The sequence below is a fragment of the Meriones unguiculatus genome, chromosome 11, assembly GCF_030254825.1.
Source record: "Meriones unguiculatus strain TT.TT164.6M chromosome 11, Bangor_MerUng_6.1, whole genome shotgun sequence".
Classification (NCBI taxonomy): Eukaryota; Metazoa; Chordata; class Mammalia; order Rodentia; family Muridae; genus Meriones; species Meriones unguiculatus.
In genome coordinates this window covers 47,793,034-47,818,363 of record NC_083359.1, presented here as the reverse complement: position 1 = coordinate 47,818,363, position 25,330 = coordinate 47,793,034, and the positions used below count along the sequence as shown (strand labels likewise).

The following is a 25,330-nucleotide window of genomic DNA, read 5'->3' as shown; positions in this document are numbered from 1 at the left end:
CGTGTGTGTGTGTGTGTGTGTGTGTGTTACTGGAGACTGAGCCAAGGGCATCTTGTATGCAAGACAAACACTCTAGCACAATACCAAAAATACAAGAACATGCATGTGTGCGAGTGCACGAAAGTGCACACACACTCTCCCACCCCTACCCTGCCTTTTTGAAATAAAATTTTTGAGATAGGGTCCTCTAAGTTCCCTAGGCTTGCCTTAAACATTTTTGTATTTCAGGCTAGCTTTAAACATGTGATCCTCCTGCCTCAGCTTTCCTTAGTACTGTGATTACAGGCTAACATTACCATGTCAGCCCCAGGCTGGAAAATACTTCAAAAGGCTTGGCCCCTGAGGATGCTCTTCTGTTCTAGAAGTTCCCTCCCTCTTCCCCCAGACAGCATAGCTGCGGCCTAGAGAATGGAGTAAGCAGCTGCAGACTCTGGCAAAGCCGGAGGCTGAGAGGTAAGGCAGCTCCACACTGCACCCCAACCAGGATCCCCCTAGGGGTTCACCAGGAGTCAGGCTAACACCTGCCTGTGGGCTGGGAGAAAAGGGGAACCATCGGAGGAGGGTCAACAGCCTTGGCTTCCTGACACTCTGCTCTCTGTCCCAGGGTAGTAGGGCAGGAATGTGGGGCTGAGAAAATTTGTAGTGGGGTAGGAATTGGAAATGGCTGTGGCAGGCCATAGTGGAGGAGTAGTGACTCTGTCCTGGGCCAGGGGAAGTCCATTAAGGCCTTCACATGTCAATAGCATTTCTGCGACAAGCTGTCCCCAAGCCAAGCAACAGGATCCTGAGCACATTTGTTCGTTTTGTTTTCTCTGCACATCAATCTTCTGCCTCAGATTTCCAAGTGTCTGGGTCACAGGCCTGCACTATTATGCCTGGCCCAGAAAAATCTACCGCCTGTTTCTGATGTCCCCCAGGACTAGTGGACCACACACACACACACACACACACACACACACACACACCCAGGAAAAATCTACCACCTGTTTCTGATGTCCCCCAGGACTAGTGGACGACACACACACACACACACACACACACACACACACACACACACTGCTGCCACCATCCCTTACGGTCCTGGGTCCCGCATCCTGCGTGCTGGGCACAGCTCTCAGTGTCTGCGCTCGAGTATCCCTGGGTATCATCTCTGGCCCTGCCCTAGCCCGCGACTGCGCACTGCGCAGCGCCCTTCCCCCACCCCTAGACAACCAGAGCTGAGCTGCGGTGAAGCTGAGGCTCCGGGCATCGCTTGGGCGGGCTGCCTGCTGGGCTTCTTAAACCTTGGGCAGTGGAGGGAGGAGCTGGAGCCTGCCTGCGCTGTAAGGTCAAGTGGTACCCAGGAGGATGAAGCAGGTAGGGCTGCGGGGATGCGGCGGTGGGAGGAGGGTGAGGAAAAGGAGCCTGGGATTGGAGAACTGAGGCACTGGCACTGGAGCCTAAGACTGAACTAGGCCCCTAGTGGTTAAAGGGGGTAGGGAAAGGCCAGGGTGGTTAAGGGAATAACGTGAGGAGGAGCACAGAGACCTGCCCAGAAAGAAAAGGCACTCAGGCGTGAAAGCAGGGTGTGCACTTTGAGATGGCCTACCGTCTGTTCCCGATGTCCCCCAGGGCCTAGTGGACGATACTGAGGATGTGTCCCTGGACTTTGGCAACGAAGAGGAGCTGGCCTTTAGGAAGGCCAAGATCAGGTATGTTGAGACCAGGTCTTGAGTCCGAAGGTGCAAATTCATTCATTCGCCAACTTATTCATTCAAAATACACGGAGCAACCAGTGTGTGCACGAGTTATACAGATCCGGCGCCCTTGGAGCCCACAGTCGGGTGGGGAACCTCTACCTTATTAGGCAAAAATATTAAGAGGGGTAGGAAGAAACTAGCATGGTGAAGCAAGAGAAGGTTGCAAGGGACGTCCTCATGCTTTAGCACAGCAAACTGAGGTTCTTTGAGGAGGGGACGTTGAAGCTGAGACTGAATGTTGAGAAGCAGCCAGCCGTTCGGAGACTCTGGTGGAGGAGTCCCGAGCTGAATGAACAGCAAGTACAAAGGTTCTGCAGTCCAACCAGAAGGTCAGAGAACACCGCGGCTGTATGGGAGGAGTCAGTAGGCAGCTGGGAAAGCGCTTGGTGCTCCAGCTAGCCAGACTTATCTTGGGTCAGGTCACATACCTGCTTGGCACCTTCAGCAGCCAGAAGGCAGCAGAGCAAAGGTGGCATGGGGACTTGGAAGCATGCTTGCTGGCGGCCTACCCCACTTTCACAGCTCGGCCCCACCCACCTATCTACTTCGCTCATCTCTCCCTCTAGCATACTTGAGGGCCCAGTGCCTAGTGGCCTCGTCTTTGTTTTTTTTTTTTTTTCTGGTGCTGGGGATGGACCGAGGGCCTGTGCACACCAGGCAAGAGCACTGCACCCTCAGCTACACCCTCAGTGGCTCCTGTTCTCTTCCCCTCCATCAGATCTTCTGACTCAAATACAGCAGTCTCAGAATGGAGCACAGTGCAGTAGCTCCCTATGGTCACCATAACAAATTATCATAAACATCTGGTTTCAAGAGGCTCAGCTGGTAGAGTTCCTGCCCAGCATGCACAGAGATCTGGGTTCCACAGTATAAACGAGGCAAGGCGGTGCATTGTGTGCTCACTCACAACACATGCACACACACACACACGCACACACACACACACACACACACACACACGCTCCATATACCTGTCAACATAAAGGTATTTGTGACAATATCTCAAGCCTAGTCAGCAATCTAGGCTAATACACACCTCAAAATTCTTTACCACATGAGGTCTCGGTGCAGAGCTTAGTTGGTACAGTGCTTGCCTAGCTTGCAGGAAGCTGAGTTCCAGTCCATTCCTAGCACTAAATAAACTGGGCCTAACACACACCAGTAATCCTAGCACCAGGGAGGTGGAGGCAGGAGGATCAGAAGTCCCTGGTCATTCTCAGCTAGATAGTGAGTTCAGGACCATCTTAGACTGCATAAGCCTCTCTGTTTCTGCCTTTCACCCTGTCTCTCTCAGATTATTTACTAAATGAATATGCCGAGTTCCCTTTTTCGTATAATGTAGACTCCAGAGATTGGGGCCTAGATACTGGATGTCCTGCTTGTGGGGCTGCTCTGTGCAACCCTTGCTTGTTTGCTTTCAGCTGGCTTTCTCCTCCCCTATGCTGCTCAGGAGCCTAGGGAATGGCACCACCCACAATGGACTGGGTCTTTCTGCCTTAATTACCAATCAAGGCGATCCCCACAAACGTGCCCATGGGCCAACCTGATCTGGATAATTCTACATTAATACTCTTTGCAAGTGATTCTAGGTTGTATCAAATTTCAGTTAAAATCAATCAGCCCAGATGTACTCAACAGATATAATGTGGTGGTCACTAGCTACCTGTGGCTGCTGAGCACTAAAACTGTGGTTAGGGTTATGGAATTTGGTTCTGCTTAATTTTAGTGTAAATTTTAACAGCCACGTGGATTTTGTTGGGGCAATGTTGGAGTCCAGACTGCAGGATTAAGACAGTACCTCAGTCTCTTTCCTGTTGCTATGATAAAATGCCCTGACAACTTAAAAAGGAAAGAGCTTAAGAAAGAAAGTGTTTAGTCTGGCTCACAGTTCAAGAGCCAAGTATATCAACACAGCAGGGGCTTTGTGCAGCTGGCCATAGTGCATCTCTAGTCATGAAGTAGAGGATGCTCAGCTCCATTTTTATAGGGTCTAGGACCACAGCCCAGCTAATGGTGCTGCCTAGAGTGGGTGGCTCTTCCTACTTCCATCAGTTTACTCAAGATAACCCACAGTGGCCTGCTGAGGGTTGTGTGTCCCGGTAGTTCTAGATCTTTTCACGTTGACAGCCAAAATTACCCATCATAGACTGGTTTAGGGGAAGAAGAAAGCAGAGGCTGGGAAGAAAGCCCAGAGGCCCAAGATACCTGGGTGGTACAATCTACCTTCACTGTATGTTAAGGTGTGGGGGATGGGGGAATGGCGGGATGGGGAAATGGATAAGTGGATAAAGCACTTGCTATGCAAGTATGACCAGGGTCAAACGTGATTCCCAGCACTCACATAAGAAGCCAAATGTGGCTGTGTGTGCCTGTAGCTCCAGTGCTTTGACACTGGAGACAAGGTTTCTGGCCACTAGCTTAGCCAAAGAGGTGCTGGTTCAGTGAGAGCCCCTGTCTCAAGGTTAATGCCCTCTTCTGGCCTGCCACACACACACATGTACAACGCACACACACACACACACACACACACACACACACACATGTACATGCACACACACTCATGTGGGGTAGGGACAACTGATCAAGGATGATGCTCAGACTTCTGGTCTAGTGGAGCATTTGTAGAGTAAGGCTGTTGAGCTTGGAATGTTCCCTGATGGCTCTCCTGGAACGTTTCAGTGGGCAGCAGGGAGCACCTGGAGCTGGAGGAAGTACATTCAACACGGGTCCCGAGTTGGCCGCTACCAGTCCCAGAATCCTCTGATGTGCCCATCTGATCCATCAGTCTGCCCGGGGACTTACCGGGATTCACAAGGGATGTTGTGTGTAGGCACTCAGCAGTGTGGAGAACTGGGCTCTTTATTGTGTTTTGTGTTGTGGTGTGGTTTACTGAGACAGGATCTCACTGTATAACCCAACTGCAGGGTTCTCCTGTCTGTTCCCAAGTACTATGATTGTAGCTGTCATCTCCACACCTGGCCTAAAGGGGAACCTACTTACTTGCTTACTTACTTACTTTTTTTTTTTTTGGTACAGGGTCTTTCCCCAGCTAGTCTCAAACTCACTATGTCACCAAGGATGACCTTGAACTTGTGATCTTCCTGCTTTTTTTTTTTTTTTTTCTAAGTACTGAGATTATAGGTGTTTGCCACTACGTTTGGTCTACAAGGTTCTAGAAGATCTTAGTTGAGGTTTCTATTGCTGAGATAAAACACAGCTGGGGAGGAAGGGGTTTATTTGGCTTCAACTCTCAGGTTGGTCCATCACTGAGAAGAGTCAGGGCAGGAACTCAAGGCCGGAACCTGGAGGTGGGAACTGAAGCAGAGCGCATGCAGAGTGCTGCCTACTGGCGTGCTCGCCATGGTGTGCTAGCCTGCTTTCTTATAGCATCCAGGACCGCCTGTCCAAGGGTGCCATTTTTTTTTTTAATTGAGAGTCCTGCTTCCCAAATGACTGTAGCTTGTATCAAGTTGGCATAAAACTAACAGCACAGGGCTTGGATTCAGGACCTAAGCAATCATTTAAAGGGATTCTTAACTGAGGTGTCTGCATGGGCTTTTGGGGTGGTGGTGGTCCAGGGACATTTGAAAACTTTTCTTAGTTTCACATAGGTCATGCTATGAAATATGTGAAACATTTTCAAATTTTAATTCAGTTATCAAAGAGGCCAAGGTCTCCCAAAGTTCTGAATCATTAGTAAAGCATGAGGACCATTGTTTTGAATTTCTTCTTTACTTTGTATTTTGCAGTAGGGAATTCTCATGTTGGTTGCATGTTGACTTTGAAGTCAGGATCTGTCGCAGAAGGGCTACAGCCAGGGTCCACTTCTTCCCTTATCATCCAGTGGCTGTGAGACTGTGGACAGGTTACCATGCCTTGCCTCCACTGACCTATCTGTAATATGCAGGTCTGGACCAGCTTGGCCTTGATGTGTGGCCGCTAAGCAATTTACTCAGTAACTATCCAGCAGCTGGGTGCCTGATGTGTGTCCTTTCACTACTGTCCCTAGTTCTAGGTCAGGGAGGTACGGTCCTATGACTGGGGTTCCTTGGGCACCACTGGAGGGTGTAATTCCACAGCATAGCTGGAGAATACATACCTGCCATCTTGTGTGTGCATGTGAGTGTGTGTGAGAGTGTGCATGTTTGAGTATATGTGTGAGTGTGTGTGTGTATGTGAGACAGTGTGTGTGTGTGTGTGTGTGTGTGTGTGTGTGTGTGTGGTGTTTCCCAGGTGGCTTTACATTCCTTTTAAGGTAGCTTTTGAGGCAGGGTCCGCATATGTAGTCCAGGCCGACCTTGAGCTATCTTTGTGCCTTGGCCTCTGAGCACTGAGATTCGGGGCTGTGCCAAGGCACCCAGTCTGCTTTTTGTTTTTATTTTTTTTATTTTTTATTTTTTATTTTTTTTAAAAACAGCATGTCTAAGCTCCATCTTTCCTATGTGCAGAGCCCTGGTGTTGGGTAACATTGCATCGCTGCAAATCAGAATTTCTTAATCCTGCAAAAGTGAAACTCCTGGCCCATTAAACCGTTCTCCATTCCCATTAACCACCTGCTAACCGCCATTCCACTTCCTGTCTCTACGAACTGAGTAGTCATTTCATGAAAGTGTTTGCCCTTTATGACAGCCTCTTTTACTGACTATAATGTTCTTAAGATTCATCCCTGAATTTTCTCCTTATTTTTTTGTTTGTTTGTTTGGTTTTAGTTTTTGGTTTTTTGAGATAGGGTTTCTCTGCAGAGCCTCGGCTGCTCTGGAACTCACTCTGTAAGCCAATTGGCTTCAAACTCGCAGAGACCCACCTGCCTCTGCCTCTGCCTCTGCCTCTGCCTCTGCCTCTGCCTCTGCCTCTGCCTCTGCCTCTGCCTCTGCCTCTGCCTCTGCCTCTGCCTCTGCCTCTGCCTCTGCCTCTGCCTCTGCCTCTGCCTCTGCCTCTGCCTCTGCCTCTGCCTCTGCCTCTGCCTCTGCCTCCTGAGTGTTGAAATTAAAGGTCTTCATCACCACTGCCTGGATTTTCTCCTCTTTCAAGGCTGAATATTAGCCCATTTTGTGAGTCTGCCATGCTCACTCATGGACAGCTGGGTGGCTTCCACCTCCTGACCCTTGTGACTGATACTGCCCTGAAAGGGGATTTGCACACCCCATCTTTGAGACCCTGACTCTGATTCTTTTACATATATTTCTAGCAGCTGGGCTGTGTGGGCCAGATGAAGTTCTCTTTTTATGTTTTGAGGAACTTGTGAACCATTTCCCAGAGCAGCCAGACATTTTACAGTGGACTGACATGGAAGGCTTCCAGCTCTCCACACCCTTGCTAACTCTGCAGTTTCTGTAGAGTGTCACATAGCCCAGGCTGGCCTCAAGTTCCCTATGTAACCCAGGAAAACGTCGAATTTCTGTTTTTCCTGCCCGGTGCTGGGACTCCAGGACCATGTCTCCACACCCCGTCTATGCAGTGCTGGGACAGAGTCGAGCTCTCTCAGAGTCGAGGGCCAGCACCCTCCCAGCCGAGCTGTGTCGCCAGCCTACGACGTGTTTTCTTCTTTTGAAACAGGGTCTCATTATAGACCACATTGGCCTCAAACTCATATATCAAGGCCCATATATCACAAGCCCATGTCATGTGTATGTTCAATCAAGAGGCGACTGGCATACCATCAGCTCACTGACAGTGTGAAGCTCAGTGTGGCTTTTGGGTATGATCACAGTATATAACTGGCATCATGGCCTCATTCTATTCACCACCCCAGGTGGAAACCCTACATCCATTAAACAATCACTTCTCATTTCTCCTTCCTATAAGCCTCCAGGGATCACCAATGTACTTAGGAATATGCTTATTTTGGACATTTGATATAAATAAAATCTATATGGTAGGATTTTCCAGAAGCACAGAACCGTATATATGTGTTTGTACATGTATAAGTAGGCATGTGTATATGTGTATATGTATGAACATTATGGGTGTGTGTGTGTTAGCAAGTATATGTGTGTTTGTGTAGGTGTGTTATATGTCTGTGTGTCTATGTGTATTGTGTATACATATGGAATTAATAATTGTACATTATTTATATTTGGATATTTATGTATAGAGCTTTATTATGAAAGCTTGGTTCACATGATTTTGGAGCCTGGCAAATCCCAGGATCTTTTAACAGGCTTGAACTCCATGAAGTCAGTGAGCCCCAGCCCAGGTCTTTGAGGGCTAGGGCTGGTGATCTGAGCCCAAGTCTGAACCAGGGGCTCCCAGTCTGTGCACAGATCAGCCGGGTGGAAGACTGGATGCTCTGATGTGTGAGAGTGAAGCGCATTAGTACCCCAGCTTGGCCTGAGAGCAAACCCCTATTCCTTTCCCCAGAGGGTGCAACAGCTCTGTGCTCAGGCCCTGGGAGAGGTCTGAGTCCCACCTTCAGGGTGGAGGGCTCCTTTTCTTGGTACCCCATTCAATTTCCAGTCCCTTCTAGAAACTTCCTCAGAGACATACCCACAAATAATGTCTTATATACCAGCCAGGCACCCCTTAACCCAGTGAAATTAACATATGAAATTATACAATGTGTGGTCTTGGTGTGTGTGGTCTTGGTGTGTGTGTGTGTGTGTGTGCGTGCACAAATGTGTGGAGGCCAGAGATCAACCTTGGCTCTCATTTCTTGGGACCCATCTACTGTGCTTTTTAAGACAGGGTCTCTCACTGGGATCTGGGACCTGCCTCTTACGCTGGGCTAGCTGGACAGTGAGCCCCAGAGATCTGCCTGTTCTTGTTTCTCAAGCACTGGTATTTCAAGCAGGAACTACCACACCTGACTTTACATGGTTGCTGGGGCTTGAACTCGGGTCCTTATGCTTGCAGAGCAAGTACTTTATTATAGATCCCAGGTATTTAGCCACATTTAATTCCTTTTTATGACCACATACCATTGTATAGGTGTGCCACTTTTTGTTTATCCATTCATAAGTTGGAGGATACGTGAATTGTTTTTGCTTTTCAGTTCTCATGAGTAATGTAACTGAGCATTTGTGTCCATGTTTGGGGATATGGCATATGTTTCAGTTCTCTTAGGTACTCATGAAGAAGTGAAACTCCACAGTGGTGTTAACTCAGCTATACAGTGTAACAGACCATCTTTTGGCCAGTGGGGGGGACTTTTGGCCACCTTGGGGAAATATTGGGCTTCTGGTCACAGGGAGATAGATTGAACCTGAATTCAGCATCCCTCAGGTAAGCACCTGAAAACCAGGGTTTGAGTCATAGATGCGTTTGCGGGCATGAATGGGCTTTTGAGTAAAGTTGCCTCCTGAGCTCCAGTGTGGATGCCACGCACCTGCATCCCATCCGGAGACCCAGCCCTGCTTCCCTTGAAACACCTTTGCCTCTGCCATTCCTCTGGGCTATGTCTGGCTACCAGGGCGTAGGCGCCTTAAATCAGCAGACTGTCTGTTCCCCACCAACTTACCCCCCCCCCCCCCGGTTCCATTCCCCCGGGCCCAAAATCTTCTTGCCAATTTGCAGTTCTTATCTTTCTTGGGCAAGTAGCAGGTTCAACAACCCTAGAAATCCTTGGGACTTTGGAAGACCCAGATCCTTCCAAGGCTTGCCTATGTAAGCCCAGGTCTTTGCTCACAGTGATCCTGAACTCAAACAGGGACCACAACACTTTTAAGATCCTCAGTTTTCTGATCTGTAAGATGGGGGTAGTGGTGGCTTGGCAGTACTGTCATATGAGGATCAATAGTGGCAGCGATGAGTGGGTGATGTTTGTAAAGAGGCAGTGGGTCCTGAGGTACCACCCGAGGATGCACAAAGGATGCCTATTATTCCACTGGTTTTGTGTCTCTCTGAGTCCTCTGTACACAGAGCAGGTGCAAACAGGACTGTGATGGGAATGAGACATTACAATAAGCATATTCCTCTAGCGGGAGTTTAGAAGTTTTGTTCTTGAGTCAGTTGATTGGTTTTTTGAGACCAGTTTCTGGGCTGACCTCAGTCTTCTATTTAGCCAAAAATGGCTTTGTGTCTCTGATGCCCTTGAACAGCTCCTGAGTGATGAGGGTATAGAGATGCACCACCATACTCATACTAGAGTCTGGGTCTAGATAAGTTACTGGTGTTTAAGGGAACTTGGAGCTGTTTCATTACTCCCATGTGTAACATTGATCCAAGGAAAGCTGGAGATAGGGGCAAGGTAGGGCAGGTGATGAGTAAGTAAGCTTGGGGTGGCTTAGTGGCCAGTCATTCTTGCAAAACAATATAAACACACCTCTATTTGCTGTACACCCCCAAGCATGTACACACACACACACACGCACACACACACACACACACACCATGCTCCAAAATACTAAGGAAATAATAATTTTTATTTTTAAAAAAATAATCCCAAATGTCTATTCATTCAGTTGATGAGAAACCTTTCCAAGACTTCCATGTGCCTTTGGGGAGCAAGCCATATTGTCTCTAGCTCTCTAAAATCAATTTTGAAAAATATAGAAATAAAAAACATAAACAAAAATAATTAAAACCCTGGCATGGTAAAGCACAACCTTCAACCCAGCACTCAGTAGTCAGAGGTAGAGGGATCTCTGTAATTTTAGGTCCACCTGGGTAACAGAGCAGGTTTGCAAGCCTCAGCTAAAGGCCCTATCAATCCCCCTTAAAAGAACAACAAAACAAACAAGCAACAGCAACCAAAAAAACAGACATAAGCAAATCCCATCAAGAGTGAGTTGTTTAATTTGAAGGAAGGTTCCGGAACACCAAGGAAAACAACCGGCAAAATCAAGGAAGTGGTGAGATTTCGGTTCTCTTTGATCAGGCACATCATTACTTATTTTGAAATGAATTGCTCACATCTCTGAAAGTTCCACTTCCCCTTACATGTGTATTTCTTGTTCACATGAACTTGCCTGTATGAGCTGTATCAGCAATAAGGCCACTGAAGGGTAACTGCACTGAACCTTGACCCCCATGTCTGGAAAGTGTTTAAGAGACAAGGAATAGGCATCGGTCAGGGTCCATGGTACTTCTTTTTAGATCAGGAGGGGTAGATGAAATATTGGTACAAGTTCAGTCCTAAATGACAGCCATGGATACTGATGACATTGTCTTAGTAAAAATCAATTTAGGAACTTCTGGTTGAAATTCAGTTTCCTTATAGCCCCTTGTCTGACCCTAGCCCATTGGTCAGAAGCTGCATCTTGGGCTTCTATATTCATTAAAATGTCACTGAGCCACACCCTCTGGCTTGGAACAAGTCTCTATGACTGAAGGGGTCAGTGCTCTGAAAACAGAGCCAACTGGTGACACTGTGCACCATTGATTGCTCGGACAGGACAGTGGAGGTGCTGGGCACCCCAGCAACACCCTGTAGAAATCCCACATTAGCACCCACATGACCCACAGTAGAAGGGGTGCACCACTCAGTTTTGTTTGGTGCGCTCTGGCCCAGACTATTCCTGGAAAACAGTAGGCACCCAATCAATGGGCTTTTGTTTAATGGTATTTCTGAAACAGTGTTGAAGATTAATTTAAAAAAAAATTAAGCCAGTTGGTGGTGTCAGCAGATGCCTTTAATTCCAGCAGTTGGGAGGCAGAGGCAGTTGGATCTCTGTGAGTTTGAGATCAACCTGGTCTACAGATCAAGATTCAGGACAGCCAGGGATACACACAGAGAAACCATGTATTGAAAAACAAACAAAAATTATTAAAAAATTAATTTTGTGTCTTTACGAAAGTTAAAGAAGGTCAGATTAGCATCAGTGATTATTTTACACTTTTAAAAATGTGCTTGTGTGTGTGCATATGTAGAGCTGGATGCATGTGTCGTGGCATTTGTAGAGGTCTGAGGACAACTTATAGGCATTTCTCTTTCCATCATGTAGGTCCCACGGGCTTATCTCAGGTCATCAGGCTTAACAGCAGGTGGCATTACTTGCTGAGCCATGTTGCTGGCCTACCTGTGGTTACTTTGAATGCCAAATTAACCTGCAAATAAAAATACACATAGACACCAAATACAGAATGTACTATTCTCAGTATGCAGGTACATGGTAATGCTCAATGAAACTCCAGATAAAGGAACTGTAAAAAAAATGTCCACTAGATATGTTAACTTGAAAAATAATGCTTTAGATTAATATCCATAAAAGCTTTTTAAATAAAATATGTATAAAAGTGTTTTGGCTGTGCATATATGTACACTGCATCTGTGCCTGGTGCTCATGGGGCTCAGAAGAGGGGATCAGATTCCCTGGGACTTGAGTTACAGACTGTTGTGCTGGGAAGTGAACCCACGTCCCTGGAAGGCAACAAGTGCTCCTACCGATGGACTATCTCTCTAACACCATAAAAGGATTTTGAAAATGCCTTTTAAGAATAGCACTATGAAGCCAGGCATGCAGGTACACTCCTGTTATCCCAGCACCTTGGAGGTAGAGGCGGGAGGATCAGAAGTTCAAGATCATTCTCATCTATATAGAGAGTTCAAGGGCTGCCCTGGGCTATGTAAGACCCTCTCTTGAAGTTAATTCATCAGTCAATACATCAGCAAAAGAAAGGCACAAATAGCTAACAAATGCCCTTATCATGTTCACACAGCCCAGAGTACTTCACTACATGTTAAGAACAGGAAATTCTTCTAGAAGCAGAACACAGGGAGAGAACCCCAGGCATTTTTTAATCTACATTCATATCTACAGGTCCTTGTTAGCTCTTGTCCTGTCTGGAGTCAGTTCTGACAATGCTGCCTGGCAGAGACACTACTTAAGTTTTGTCTCTAAAAGTATGTTTCTATCCGTAAACCCCATCACCACCACAGATGGCCCACTCTTCCCTCCACTCCCGTTTACCTGCAGACCCAGTGGTTTTGGCTTTCTGAAACAAAGGCTTGTTATGTAGCCCAGGCTAGTCTGGAACTCACAATCCCCTTCCTCAGCCTCCCTGATTTGGGTTCTTAATTATCTTTGCCACTCAAAGAACCCACAATTCTCTCAATAGAGGAAGTGGATTACACATTTTTATTTTTTCCCTCAGGATGGCTTGGACCTTTTATGTGCTAGATAAACCATCTATCTACCTCAGCACTATTTTTCTGCTTTTTAGTGTCCGACACACTAAGTTATCCAGATGGCCTTGAACTCAATCTGTAACCCAAGAAAGATAGCCTTGAACTTTTGATTTTTCTGCTTTGGCCTCTATGAGATTCTAGGCCTCCTGGTAACATCTAGGAGAATTTCAAAACTCAAGGCAGAAACCAGTCAGACTGGATCTGAAATAGCTTCCGTTGCCAGGAAGTGGGGATACTTTGAAAAGTGTCATGTGATTGTGGAAGAACTTAAGAGCCAGCCTGAGGGGATTCCCACACCTAGTAGAGCTGGCTGAGTGGACAGGAGGTCACTCAGTTCTCACCTCATATAGCCTCCAAGGCTGTCCTGCCCGGGGACGGCCTTCGTCTCTGAGATTCCCCCACATGGGGGGCTGTGCTGATGCTTTTGTTTTGGGGAGCTGGAGCTGAGGATCAAAGGTGATGTGGAAGGCTTGTGGCTGAACTTCAACAAAGCGCTCAGATTCCAGAAGCACTGAAATGGCCGGAGGTGGGCTGGAGAGATGGCTAGGGTTAACTGCACCCACTGCTCTTACATACTGTTAAGAGGGTTGGGGACAGCTCAGTGGGAGAAGTGCTTGATGTGCAAGCATGGTGGTTTGAGTTCGGATACCCAGCACCCATGGAAAAGCCAGGCATGGTAGCCTACTTCTGTGACCCCAGTACTAGGCGGGAAGAGGTGTATGGTGGAGAGGTGAGGGAGTGGGGTGAGTGGGAGACAAGAGGATCCCAGGGGGCTCCCTTAACAGCTAATTTAGCTGCTTAGTGAGAGACCTTGTCTCAAAAACAAGGTGCAGATGTAAGGAAGAAACCAGATGTTGACCTCTGGCCTGTGTGTGTGCGCGCGCACACACACACGCACACACATATACACATGCAGACACAGATACACATGCAAACATACACACAGACACACATATACATATAGTCACACAAATACACACACGCGCACTTACAGGCACACATGTACACACAAGTACACACATGGACACACACAAGTATGTATGCTAAAACAGCAATGCCATGCTTAAAGACTAAGTGGGTGGGAACACATTTTCTCCCAGATGCAAAAGGAGGAGGGAGGACTTTACAAACCTTTATCGTGTTCCTTCAGAGACTCCCCACATTGTATGCGTGGCTTCTACAGCTAAGACCTGAGTGTGTGGCTGTGTCAAGACCAACACTTGAATAAGGACCCTCTTTTCCCAGAACCTCCTCCCCCTTCCTAATGCCCATCCATTCTTCAGTCTGTGTTACAAATCTCTTCTTAATGACCATCCGCTCTGGTGCTGGTGGGAGCTCAGTTGCACAATGCTTGCCTAACATGCTTGAAGGCCTGGATTCATCCCCATCCTGCCTATAATCCTAGCACTTGGGAGATCAAGGCAGGAGGGTCAGAATTTCAGAGCTCCTCGGGCTGCTGAGGCAGAACTACATCTCTAGCCCACACCCCTCAGCCACAGCCAAGACCTGGTCATTTCTACCGGAAGAAGCACTGAGCTCAACAAAGGAAAGATACAGAGCAATTGCTCCCAAATACCAGTGCACTGCTACCCGTGTTCCCTGCCCACCTGGCAGTAAGCGAGCCCACTTGGAGTCACAGTTGTTGTGAGATTGTCCCCAGACCCCGTGAAGTCAGTGCTGCTGTGCATGCTCTCCACTGAGTCCAGCCCCACAGACTGTGGTTGGACAGTGTCCGCAGGAGACGTGCATTGTAGCAGCTCTGACTCATCCCACTCACAGACCTGAGACTGGCACAGGGGTTCATTCATCTGCCCAAGATCACACAAGTCCTCAGTGGGAGAGCTCGGACTTGAACCACGGGAACCCCCACATTCAGGGTCTGAGCTTGTGCTGAGGACCTCTCTTGCGGCTGTCTGCTCTGCTGTCGTCTTTCTGAAGGAGAGTCAGTGACATCAGGGCCTCCCCTCCCCCCTCCCTCCCTAACTCCTTTCTCCTCCTTTCTGTCCCTCCTACCTTCCTTTTAGCAGCACTGACTGCATCCACAGTGCCATGCAACCTTCCCCACTAATTCCAGAATATCTTCATCACTCCGGAAGAAACACCACCACAGAGACTCCACGTCCCATTCTCATAGCCCCTGGCAACCACTGGCACACCTTAATATGATTTACCCATTCTAGATAGCCCATGGAAATGAAATCATAATGTGTGACCCTTTTGGTCTAGCCTCTTTCACTTGACATGGTGTTTTCAAGGCTCATCTACATAGCTCAATACTCCCTCAGCACCAGGGAGCCTGGTTCCAGGGCTCCTCTTGGGCCAAAATCTGGGAATGGTCATATCCCCACATAAAATGACATAGTTTTGACATGCAACTTATGAACATCTCCCCAGTGCCATCCGCAACATCTAATACAATGACAGTGGCACCAATGCAGGTGTTAGACTACATTGCTTAGATGATGACTTTAAATGTCTTTATATGTTCAATATATTAGCAGGTTTTTTTCTCTTCAACTACCTGTGTGTGTGAGTTTGGGATGCAGGTGAGACTTCGGGTGAATATGGAGGTGGACACGAACACTGGGTCAGAAGTGGGCGATCACCCTCCACCTTATTTTGTGAAGTGGGAGATGGGGTCTTTCAGTGAACCTGGTGCTTCCGGATAGTTTGGCCGGCTGGCCAGCAAGGCCCCGAGATGCCCTGTCTCCATTTCCCTAGCCTTGGGATTCTGGGCACAGACCACTGTGCTCAGCTTTTTAGTTGGATCTTGGGGATCTGAACTCAGGTCCTCGTGCTTGAATGTGTTTGCTTTGCTGGTGAGGATGGACATGGGCACTTTTGCAAAGGTACTTCACTGCTTTTCTTCACGTTTTCATTGTGATGAAATTGGCCATTTTAACCATTTTCTCTTTTTAAAAGTTTTTTTCTTTTCTTTTTTTTTTTTTTTAATTGTGTTTGCCGGGCCAATAAGATAGATAGAAGGCTTAGTGGGTTAAGGTCCTGCTGCCAACCTGAAAACCTGAGTTAGATCCTGGGACCCACAGCATGGAAGACAAGGACTAACAGAAGTTGTCCTCTGACCTCTACGTGTGCCATAGCATGAGTGCGTGTGTGTGTGTACACACACACACACACACACACACACACAGAATAAATGTGAACAGTTGGTTCTTTCCTTTGGCCATGTGGGCCCAGGGATTGAATACAAGTTATCGGACCAGACAGTGGGCATCTTTTCCTGCTTACAGTCTGGGTGATTATCTTAATTACTTTTCAGTGCACAGTTCTGTGGTAGTGAGTTCACTCATTTTGTGTGGACACCACCACCTTGTCTTCAGGAATTCTCTAATCTTCCCAGACTGTGCTCAGAAAACAGTCCTCACTGCTCATACCCCAGCCCTCAGTAACCTTTTTTTTTCCTTTGTGTGTGTGTGTGTGTGTGTGTGTGTGTGAGTGCTGATGTTCTCAAAGGCCAGAAAAGAGTGCCCAACTTCCAGGTGCTGGAGTTAGGCAGTTGTGAGCTTCCTGTCATGAGTGATAGGAACCAAAGGTGGGACCTCTACAAGAGCAGGAAGCAGGCCTAACCACTGTCCATCTCCAACTCTTAACTTCTGTCTCTGTCTTTATAATTGTTCCAGACACCGCTTACACACGGAGTCATGGGACACTGTCCTTCCCTGACTGCCTTCTTTCACTAAGGGCGCTCCACCACAGCATGTGCCACACTTCATTGCAGCTGAAACGGTCCTCTGTGGGGTTATCCACTGGCCTGTTAGTGGACATGTGGGGTAGTTCTGTTGGGTCCATTGATACTGTTGTGAACAGCTGTATATGGCACATAGTTGTGAGTCTCTAATTTCAGTTCTTTGGGGCTCTGTGTTTTCAGAAAGCTCCAGAGCCTTTAGAAGACTCCAGGAGTCTGGTGGCATCAGAGAACAGATTAGGCCTGACTGGGTTTGTGTTGGTGCCATGTGGACCCCCACAGCCTGGCTGAGAGTTAAGGACCTGCCGTCAGCTCCATCCTGGGCTGAGCAAACAGGGCCTGCTGAGTCATCCCCCTGAGCTTCCCCCTCTCTGCCACTGAGCCAACCAGCTTCTAAAGTTGGTCTATCATTAAAAAAAAAAAAGAACAGAAACAAGGGACAAAGCGAGCGGCGGCCAGAGGGGAAGTCTCCTCTGTTCTTCACTTCCACACAGACCTCACCGTGCAGACTCTTGAGTGGGAACTGGGTGCTTGGCAACCAGCATCCACCCCAACATCCTGATGGCCCCAGACTCTGCCCATCCAGGCCTGATGGGAGCAGGAGGCCATGTCATCTGTTATGATGGAGACAGCATTGGCCAGAATTATTTTGGAGAAGAATGAGATGCCTTGGTGGCATGTCCTGAGTATGCACAGTCCCCAGGGCTCCTGGAGGGTGAGAGAGATCCTGTTTCCTCGGACCTGGGTGCCCCCTACCCCTGCTTTATTCCTGGCCATGAGCTGGTACTGGAAATGAAGTAGAAGAAGGCTGTTGGTTACAGGCTGAGGGCCATCCATGCTGCAGCAGGCTCCCGGGAGGCCAGGGAGAGCAGTGGGTGGAGAATGACCGAGCTCAGCACCAGAGAGCCCTCCATCTGCAGACTGCTTGCCTGGAAAGCGTAGCAACTAAGGTCAGTCCCCAGAGCCCACGGAAAAGTCTGGGCATGGCGGTGCACTCCTATATGGTGCGTATGGCATAAACCCGCCGATGGGGAGAGATGGGTCCTTGAGGTGCCCAGCAAGCCAGCTCCCATGGTGAGCCCCAGGCCCTAGAGAAACGCCTTGTCTCACAAAAATAAGGTGCACAGCTTCTGAAGAATGGCAGCTGAGGTTGCCCTCTGTCTCTGAATACACACGCACACTCACACTCACACACACGCATACATGCACACATCGTCTGTGTCTCCTTCAGAGAAGGACTGAGCTCCTGGACTCTGGCTGTTTCTGTGCCGCTTTTTTTGGGAGGCTGACATTTGTGCCTCACAGTGATGTCCCCACCCCACCTAACTCCCCTCTTTTAAAGAGGAACTGGTAAACCCAGAAAAAAGGACTTGTGTTCTGGAATTTTCCTCCGGCATCCAGCTGCAATGACCAACTACCCAGTTGGGGATTTTTAGGTGTGATTTTTTTTTTTTTTTTTCTGGTTACCATAGATGGGCCACCAGGGCACCAGAATACGACTCTCTGAGTTAGTCTGGCCTGGAAGGAACTTGTGTCCCATTCAAAATTCAGACCAGTTTCCTGTGGTCTTTCATGTTCTACTGTTTCATTCAAATTTACACAGAAGGACAGAGAACAGTGAGGCCGGTGCCCTCCTCACTGAGGTACTTGTCAGTGTGGCTGGTCTGTCTTGTCCCCTAGCCCTTGCTCCCGGGCTCACTTGGGACAGATTCCTGCCATCCTCTCATACTGTTAGCAGGAAGGTGACTGGGAAAGGAAGACAATGACGGCTTACCCAGCAGTCTCAGCCAGCAGTGGAGCCACCTGTCCCCACACAAAGAAAAGAAACAAGAAAGAACAGAGATGGGTTCGGGGTGGCCACATTGGGAAGTGGATCAGATAGGTGAGCCCAGGATCCCCGAGTCTGTCTTCATGGCACTGACCATTGGGCTTACCTAGGGAAAGAGTGGAGACAGTGCAGGCAGGAGGTCGGCATGGTTAGGCAACTCTGTCTGAGGTCACTGTCTGGCTCCTGTGCGGTAGGACCCAAACATCCTTACAGTCGTGTCTGGCGATCCCCTTGCCAGGTTAGGTTCTCACTTCTGCTCCAGCACGTGGCCTCACAGGTGCAGGTGAGTGCCCCCGAGTGGACACAGTCTTTTTCAAAGACTCACCTTAGCTGGGTGGGGTTTCGAGTCACATGTCACAAAGATCAGTTCTAATCCTGAGATCCATGGTGGCTGGAGAAGGTGGAAGAGGGCAACATGGGTCTGGAGAGGGACAAGGCAGGATGATGCCAGGCACCAATGCCCTTCTTCACTCATACCTGCCCCTGGGCTGGCGGACACTAACATTGGCATGGTGTGGGATCCATGCCAGAGACAGTCTTACAAACTGTGCAGTTCTGGGGAGAGGGGAGAGGGTTGCTGGTGACCTCTTCCACTCCCAGGGCTGTGGAGGCAGCCTGGGGGTCACATGTGGCCAACCTAGCCTGGCCAGTAAGAGGCATTCTCAGAGACCAGGAACAATGTCAGAAGCTGATCTACACACCCTGTGCACACACACAGACATGCATAGGCACACACACAAGCTTGTGCCCACACACGTACTCCCTCATGCACAGAACTTGAAGATTCAGTCATGTGGATTACAGGTTCTAAGCCAGCCTGGGCTACAGAGTAAGACCTTGTTTCAGAAACCAGCTGAGGTAGAGGTGATGACCTAGTGGGGAAAATGATGGCCATGTGAGTAACTGAGTTCTGATCCCCAGCACCCATGGAAAAGACACGCATGGTGGCACAGGCTTATACTCAGTGCTGGGGCACAGAGACAGGTGGACCCAAAGGCTTCACTGGTCAGCCAGCTTAGCCAAAACTGCCAGTTCTGTGTACAGTGAGAGGCCCTGCCTGCAAAGGGAGAGAGGCACGGTGGGGAACGCCTTTAGTCCAGCACCAGGGAGGCAGAGGCTCTGCCAGCTCCAGGCCAGCCAGGGTTAGATGGTAAGACCTTGTCGCAAATAAACCAATATGTTTAAAAATAGTAAAAACGAGGTAGAGAGTGACTGGAGAAAAGACTTGACATTGACCTCCGGCCTTTACGGAAGCTCACATGGGTAGTGCATCTGCACACACACGTGCAAACACACGAAGAAAACTAAGCATAAATCCTGAGTGTAATTTTGAAACAATAGCCAGCCCTCCCTTCCCTCCCTCTCTCTCTCCCTCCCTCCCTCTCTTCCCTCCTTCCTTTATGTGTGCACAGGAGAGTGCACTCCTGTGTGGAGGTCAGAAGACAACTTGCAAGAGTTGGTTCTCCTACTATGGGAGGCCTGGGGACTGACCTGGGATTGTCAGGCTTGGCAGCAACCACCTTCTCCTGAGCCATTTAACTCTGCCAGCTCAAGAACAGCTTTCAGAGATATGTTGGATCCCTGCTGCACTAAGTGGTGGCACTTACCTCGCGCTGAGAGCTGCTGGGAAGCTGGTGAGAAGGGGCTGCGTGTGCCAAGTTGAAAATGGTCCAGCTGCCTTCTGTAGAGACCGCCTTCTTGGCTCTTCTACTTGGCCGTTTACTGCCTGCTCTCTCTCTGTATGCACTGACATACCCCCTTACTAGAACTTCTGCCCCTGTTCTTCAGGCTGACTTTAGGCTTACAGGGAAACTACGTGGGCTGAGTGTGGGGTTCAGTTTGCCCAGTGCTTGTCCGGCATGTGCAAAGCCCTGGAATGAGGGTGGGTACCTGCAATCCCAAAACACAGGAGGTGGGAGGAGGGTGAGAAGCTCAGGGCTGTCTCTGGCTGCATAGTGAGTGGAAGCCACGCTGGGATTCACAACACTGTCTCAGTAAAGAGAAGAGAAGCCGAAGCTGCGGTTCCCACCTTTGGCCTGGGATCTGCACCCCACGGCTGTACACTGTTACAGCCGCTGAACCAACCTTACTAACTCAAGTCCAGCCCCTCCACAGGCTTCCTTCTCTCTTCCAGTCAGACATACTGTGAGACTTGGTAAGTGTGTGGCGACCTGTATCCACCATTACAATATCGCAAAAAGATAGCTTTGCTGACCCAAAGTCCCTCGTGTACCACCTGTGTCCCCTCCTCACCTCCCAGAACCCCTGGTAGGGTGACCATTTGCCTCTCTGTAGTTTTGTCTCTTCCAGAGCATTGCTATTTTGTGGTCAGCTTCTGCAGCCTCTGCACACAGCTGACTCTACTTAGCAGGGTCCTTCGCACACCTCCTGTCTCCTGGTGGCTGCACAGTCTATTTCCTTGGTGTGACTGGCATCCTATGGTCTGGGGGTACCTCGGCCTGTGCATCCCTCTGCCAGGCACAGGTTAAGAGCGGCAGTGAGGCTGACACACACTGCAGCCTGAGACCCTACTGTGTGTCCCCGCCAGGGAGGAGGCAGTGGGTGTCCACTCCAAGGCTTATAACTGTGAAATGGGTTTATGAATGAAGGAAACAAGCAAACCCTGTCAGGGGTCTGTCCCTTTCCTCACTGAGGTCATTTTTCCTTTTCTTGCCTTGAGGTAGTAGGCTTCTTGATGGCTCCTTGTGGGGGAAGGTTAGATCCTGAGTAGAAAATACCATCTATGGAGCATGAGGAGGGACCCCTTGGAGATGTGGGGTGGGGGGAATAAGGGTCCTGGAAGATCCCTTGAAATGCCCCCCACAGCATGACAAAGAGAAAGCTGTGGTCAGAGGGGAATTTCATTGTGGTTCCTTGGTGGTGGGACCAGTTGGAGTGACACTGGGCTGAAAGAATAGCTGTTTCCAATTACAGAGCATTTTGTGTTTCAGAATACTGTATACACTGACACCAAGCCATTTCTCCAAGATCCTAGGAAGGGACACTGTATCTGTTTCACACAGAGGAAGAACGAGTGTTTCCTCATGTGTGGATAAGAGTGTCCCTGCATCAGGCCGCATGTGGGTCACAGAACACCCTTGGGTGTTGACCCTCACTTCCGCCTTGCTTTGAGAATCACTATGTTGTTTTTCCTCTACACAGGTCAGCTAAGCAGGCCCACGAGCTTCCGGGGATTTCCTGTAGGAATGACTGGTCCAGGTGGGCATCGTAATGCACACCTATAATCCCAGCACTAGGGAGGCAGAGGCAGGTGATCTCTGTGAGTTTGAGGCCAGTCTGGTCTACAAAAGGAGTCCAGGACAGCCAGGGCTACACAGAGAAACCCTTTCTCAGTTGGGGTGGGGGAAGAAACTGGACTCAGACCATCCTGCTATACGCCCCACTTTACTTGGGTTCTGGAAATCAAAAGCAGACTCTAACCCTTGCATAGCAAGTGCTGCTGTGTGAGAAAATGTACATCATCAGAAGGGCAAAGAGAATTAGGACCCAGAAGGCTGACCCCAGGCAGCTCAGAATCATCCTGCCGTTTGCCTCTCGGAGCAGGAAGCCGCTGCCCTGAGCAACCTATAATGCGCAAGGCCTGAGCCACAGCGTTCAAGTTTAGAAGCTACTCTCAGGCCACCTTAGTATTCACCTGGCATTGACATGCTGGCCCAAGTCCAGATGCAGACCAAATGGGGCCCAGGAGGAGTGGGGAGAGCAGCCTGCATAAGCCAGGACTTGAGCCATAGTTTGATCTGTATCAGGCTCTGCTTGGAAAATAACAATAATCAAAACACCTTTCAGTAGGAATTGAAGAAGCACGGTGGGCGAGAGGAGTCAAGGCCAAGCCTAACGCCGCGTGCTAACCCCAGAACCCAAGGTGGAAGGAGTGGCCGATGCCACAGCATTGTCCTCTGAGCTCCACGCGTGTGTTCCCAGTGATTTTTTTTTTTTTTTTGAGATTTCATCTATTTTACTTGTACAGTTGTTTTGCCTGCATGTATGGCTGTGTACCACATGCATGCAATACCTGAAGTGGCCAAAGGAGGGCATCGAATCCCCATGGAACAGGAGTGACAGAGGCTTGTGAGCTGCACTGAGAATCAAATGCGAGTCCTTTGGAAGAGCAGCCTGTGCTCTCAACCACTGAGTCATCTCTGCTAGTAATCGTACTCTATTCAATCATAACATCTAACACAACAAACATAACTTCCAGGAATTATTCTCAGGGACTACTAAAATTTGTTCTGCATGTGCAGAGCTGCAGCTCTGGCTACACTGTGTTGGCGCGCATTCTGCCTGTATGCTGTTTGGAAACACCACAGCAAGAAGCTGTGTCCTCTCAGTGCCACCCACTGCTATCCACATGTCCTCTGCGGTTATCTGCTCTGGATGGGAGCTGCTGCAGGCTGAGAACCTCCCACGGCTCAGGCCCTTCTCTGGCAGGCTTGCATCTGAAGGCACAGTGCTCAGGGACTGTCTTCTGAGGAATGTGCAGTGTCCAGTTGCCACTGGTTGCCAAGCAGCCGGTATGAGCTGCTTCCCCACTAGTGGCATCATTTGCACTCTCCAGGAGCGTGCCCTCTTGCCTAGTAAGTTGAGAGCCCTGCCCCCTGAGCTGCATCTGTGCTTATGGAACGGCCCAAACTTTACCCTTAGGGAACTGATTGTTGTCGCCACGGGGTGGGAAAGACAAGAAATCATAGTCTCACTTCATTTCAAATATAACCTTGTTTTAAAGAGGGCAAATGATATTTGGAGTCAGATTAGGGGAAAGTCCTGGGTTCTCTGAGGGACACAATGATAGTGTCATAACATGTTTCAGGGGCTGGGGTTATAGGTCAGGGTGCTTGCGTAACACTCACAAGGCTGAGTTTGAACCCCAGCACCACATAGACCGGGTGTGGGAGTGCACACCGGTAATGGAGCACATGGGGTGGAAGAAGTTCGGGCCATCACTGGCTACACACTGAGTTTGAGGCCCGCCTGAGGTGCAGGAGACTGTCCCTTCAGGGAATGCTAATTTGTGCACACAGTAGGCTGCCTGAGCTTTGAGCTGAACCACCCAGGGCAGAATGCCCCACAGCTGATGCCAAGGTGTGTTTAATGGCCTTGCTCTTGGGTCTGAGTTGAGGCGTCTCTGCGGTTCTCCTTAGGCACCCGCTGGCCACCTTCTTCCACCTGTTCTTCCGAGTGAGTGCCATCATCACCTACCTGTGCTGTGACTGGTTCAGCAGGAGTTTCGTGGGCTGCTTTGTCACCGTGCTTCTCCTTCTGTCCTTTGACTTCTGGTCTGTGAAGGTAAGGCTTCCTCTGTAAGTATACCTGGGCCTTGTACCTGCACGGTGACGTCCTCTTTGCATGGAGGACCCAGGGGTGCTTTAGCTGAAATTGTTGCCACCTGTTAAAGAACACCGAGGGGACAGCGGATGGGGCAGCAGGGAAATTGTGCCTGTTGTTAGGCTTGGACCTGAGTGTGAGCCCTGGAGTCCATGTGGTATGAGAACTGATCACAAGTTGTCCTTTGATCTCCACAGCTGTGCTTCTTCCACATAAAACAAATCTTTACCTTTTAAAGGATTTCTGGGCCCATGTCACTTACAATTAGAGTGCAAAAAATGCTTCATTAAGTGGCTTCCAGGATCAGTTGTCATAGGTGCACAAATGCACCATGGGAGTGATGACCCCATATGGCTTTGGACTTTGTGCAATTTTCATGATATATACACACATGTATAAACATGTGAAAATGTGCTTTATTTTGGGCCAGAGTCTTTGATTTTGAGACAATGTATCTCTGGTTGAACTCCAACTCACAAAGATCTGTCTGTCTCTGCCTCCTGAGAATTCAAGGGTACATCACCATACCTGGCTAGAATCTCACTTTTCAAAGTAGGTAGGGCCTGGCATAGTGTCACACATCTTTAATACCAGCACTCAGAGGGTGAAGGGATGGGTATAGGCGGGAAGAGGCAAGTGGATCTCGGAGTTTGAGGCCAGCCTGGTACATAGCAAGTTCTGGGCCAACAAGAGAGACCCTGTCTCAAAACAAAAACAATACAATAAAACAACAACAACAAAAAAAAGCTTAAAGATGAGAAGCCTGGAAAGCTCCCTCAAGAAATAATTACAATTCAACATCCTTTCTCCACCTTTTTTCTTTTGTGTGTGCATGCACACATGTGCCATAATGTATATGTGATCTGAGGACAACTTACAGAGGTCAGTTCCCTCCTTCTACCACAAGAGTTGTGGGGACTGACTCAGGTCATCAGGCTTGGCAGAAAGCACCTTCACCCACTGCCGCCTCACAAGCTCAGCGCCCTTCTCTCCATGCTCTCTGTGGGGGTTCACACTGAACATTAGATGTGTGCATTGGCACACACACCTAATACTCACCACTCAAGAGACTGAGGCGGGAAGCTTGAGGGTTCACGGCTACCTACATAGGAAGACCATTACAGAAACAATTAGCCATTCTGTTCCTTGTGTGCTCACGGCCCTTTTGCTCACTTTCCTCAGAATGTAACTGGAAGACTCATGGTGGGTCTTCGATGGTGGAACCAGATAGATGAGGATGGAAAAAGCCACTGGATATTTGAAGCCAAAAAGGTATGCTCTGAGACAAGACAAACTAATGGGAACACCGTGTCACATTTACACAGGTTGCCCGAGTTCCAGGACAGCCAGGAACGTTATACAGAGAAACCACAAACCACAGAAACACACACAAACTACTGCTGTCCCCAACAGGTCTCCCCAAGCCACATGGCTGCCACTGAGGCCGAGGCGCGCATCTTCTGGCTGGGTCTCATCATCTGCCCAGTGATCTGGATTGTGTTCTTCTTCAGCACCTTGTTCTCCTTGAAGCTGAAGTGGCTGGTAAGACGCACCCTGACCCTCCTCCTGTTGTGACACACCAGGGCTAGAAGTGGTCTGACTCAGAGGTCACTCTAACAGATTGATGGAGATGACTACATAGCGATACA

The 25,330-nt window shown here is 48.9% G+C and overlaps 1 protein-coding gene across 4 annotated transcripts in view; it reads left to right on the top strand.

The window, feature by feature from the left end:
* The first annotated feature begins 1,169 nt into the window (after window positions 1-1,169).
* Tvp23a (trans-golgi network vesicle protein 23 homolog A) overlaps window positions 1,170-25,330 on the top strand; it is a 38,634-nt gene continuing 14,473 nt past the window's right edge. For 3 of the 4 annotated variants that reach the window (XM_060364165.1, XM_060364166.1, XM_060364164.1), the window contains exons 1-6: window positions 1,170-1,356; window positions 1,612-1,691; window positions 21,501-21,557; window positions 23,498-23,642; window positions 24,864-24,953; window positions 25,095-25,223. In XM_060364165.1, the coding sequence (XP_060220148.1) occupies window positions 1,348-1,356; window positions 1,612-1,691; window positions 21,501-21,557; window positions 23,498-23,642; window positions 24,864-24,953; window positions 25,095-25,223 (510 nt within the window). In that variant the 5' untranslated portion in view covers window positions 1,170-1,347. The remainder of the gene's footprint in view (window positions 1,357-1,611; window positions 1,692-21,500; window positions 21,558-23,497; window positions 23,643-24,863; window positions 24,954-25,094; window positions 25,224-25,330) is intronic. The other variant, XM_021648400.2, reaches the window with a different exon arrangement.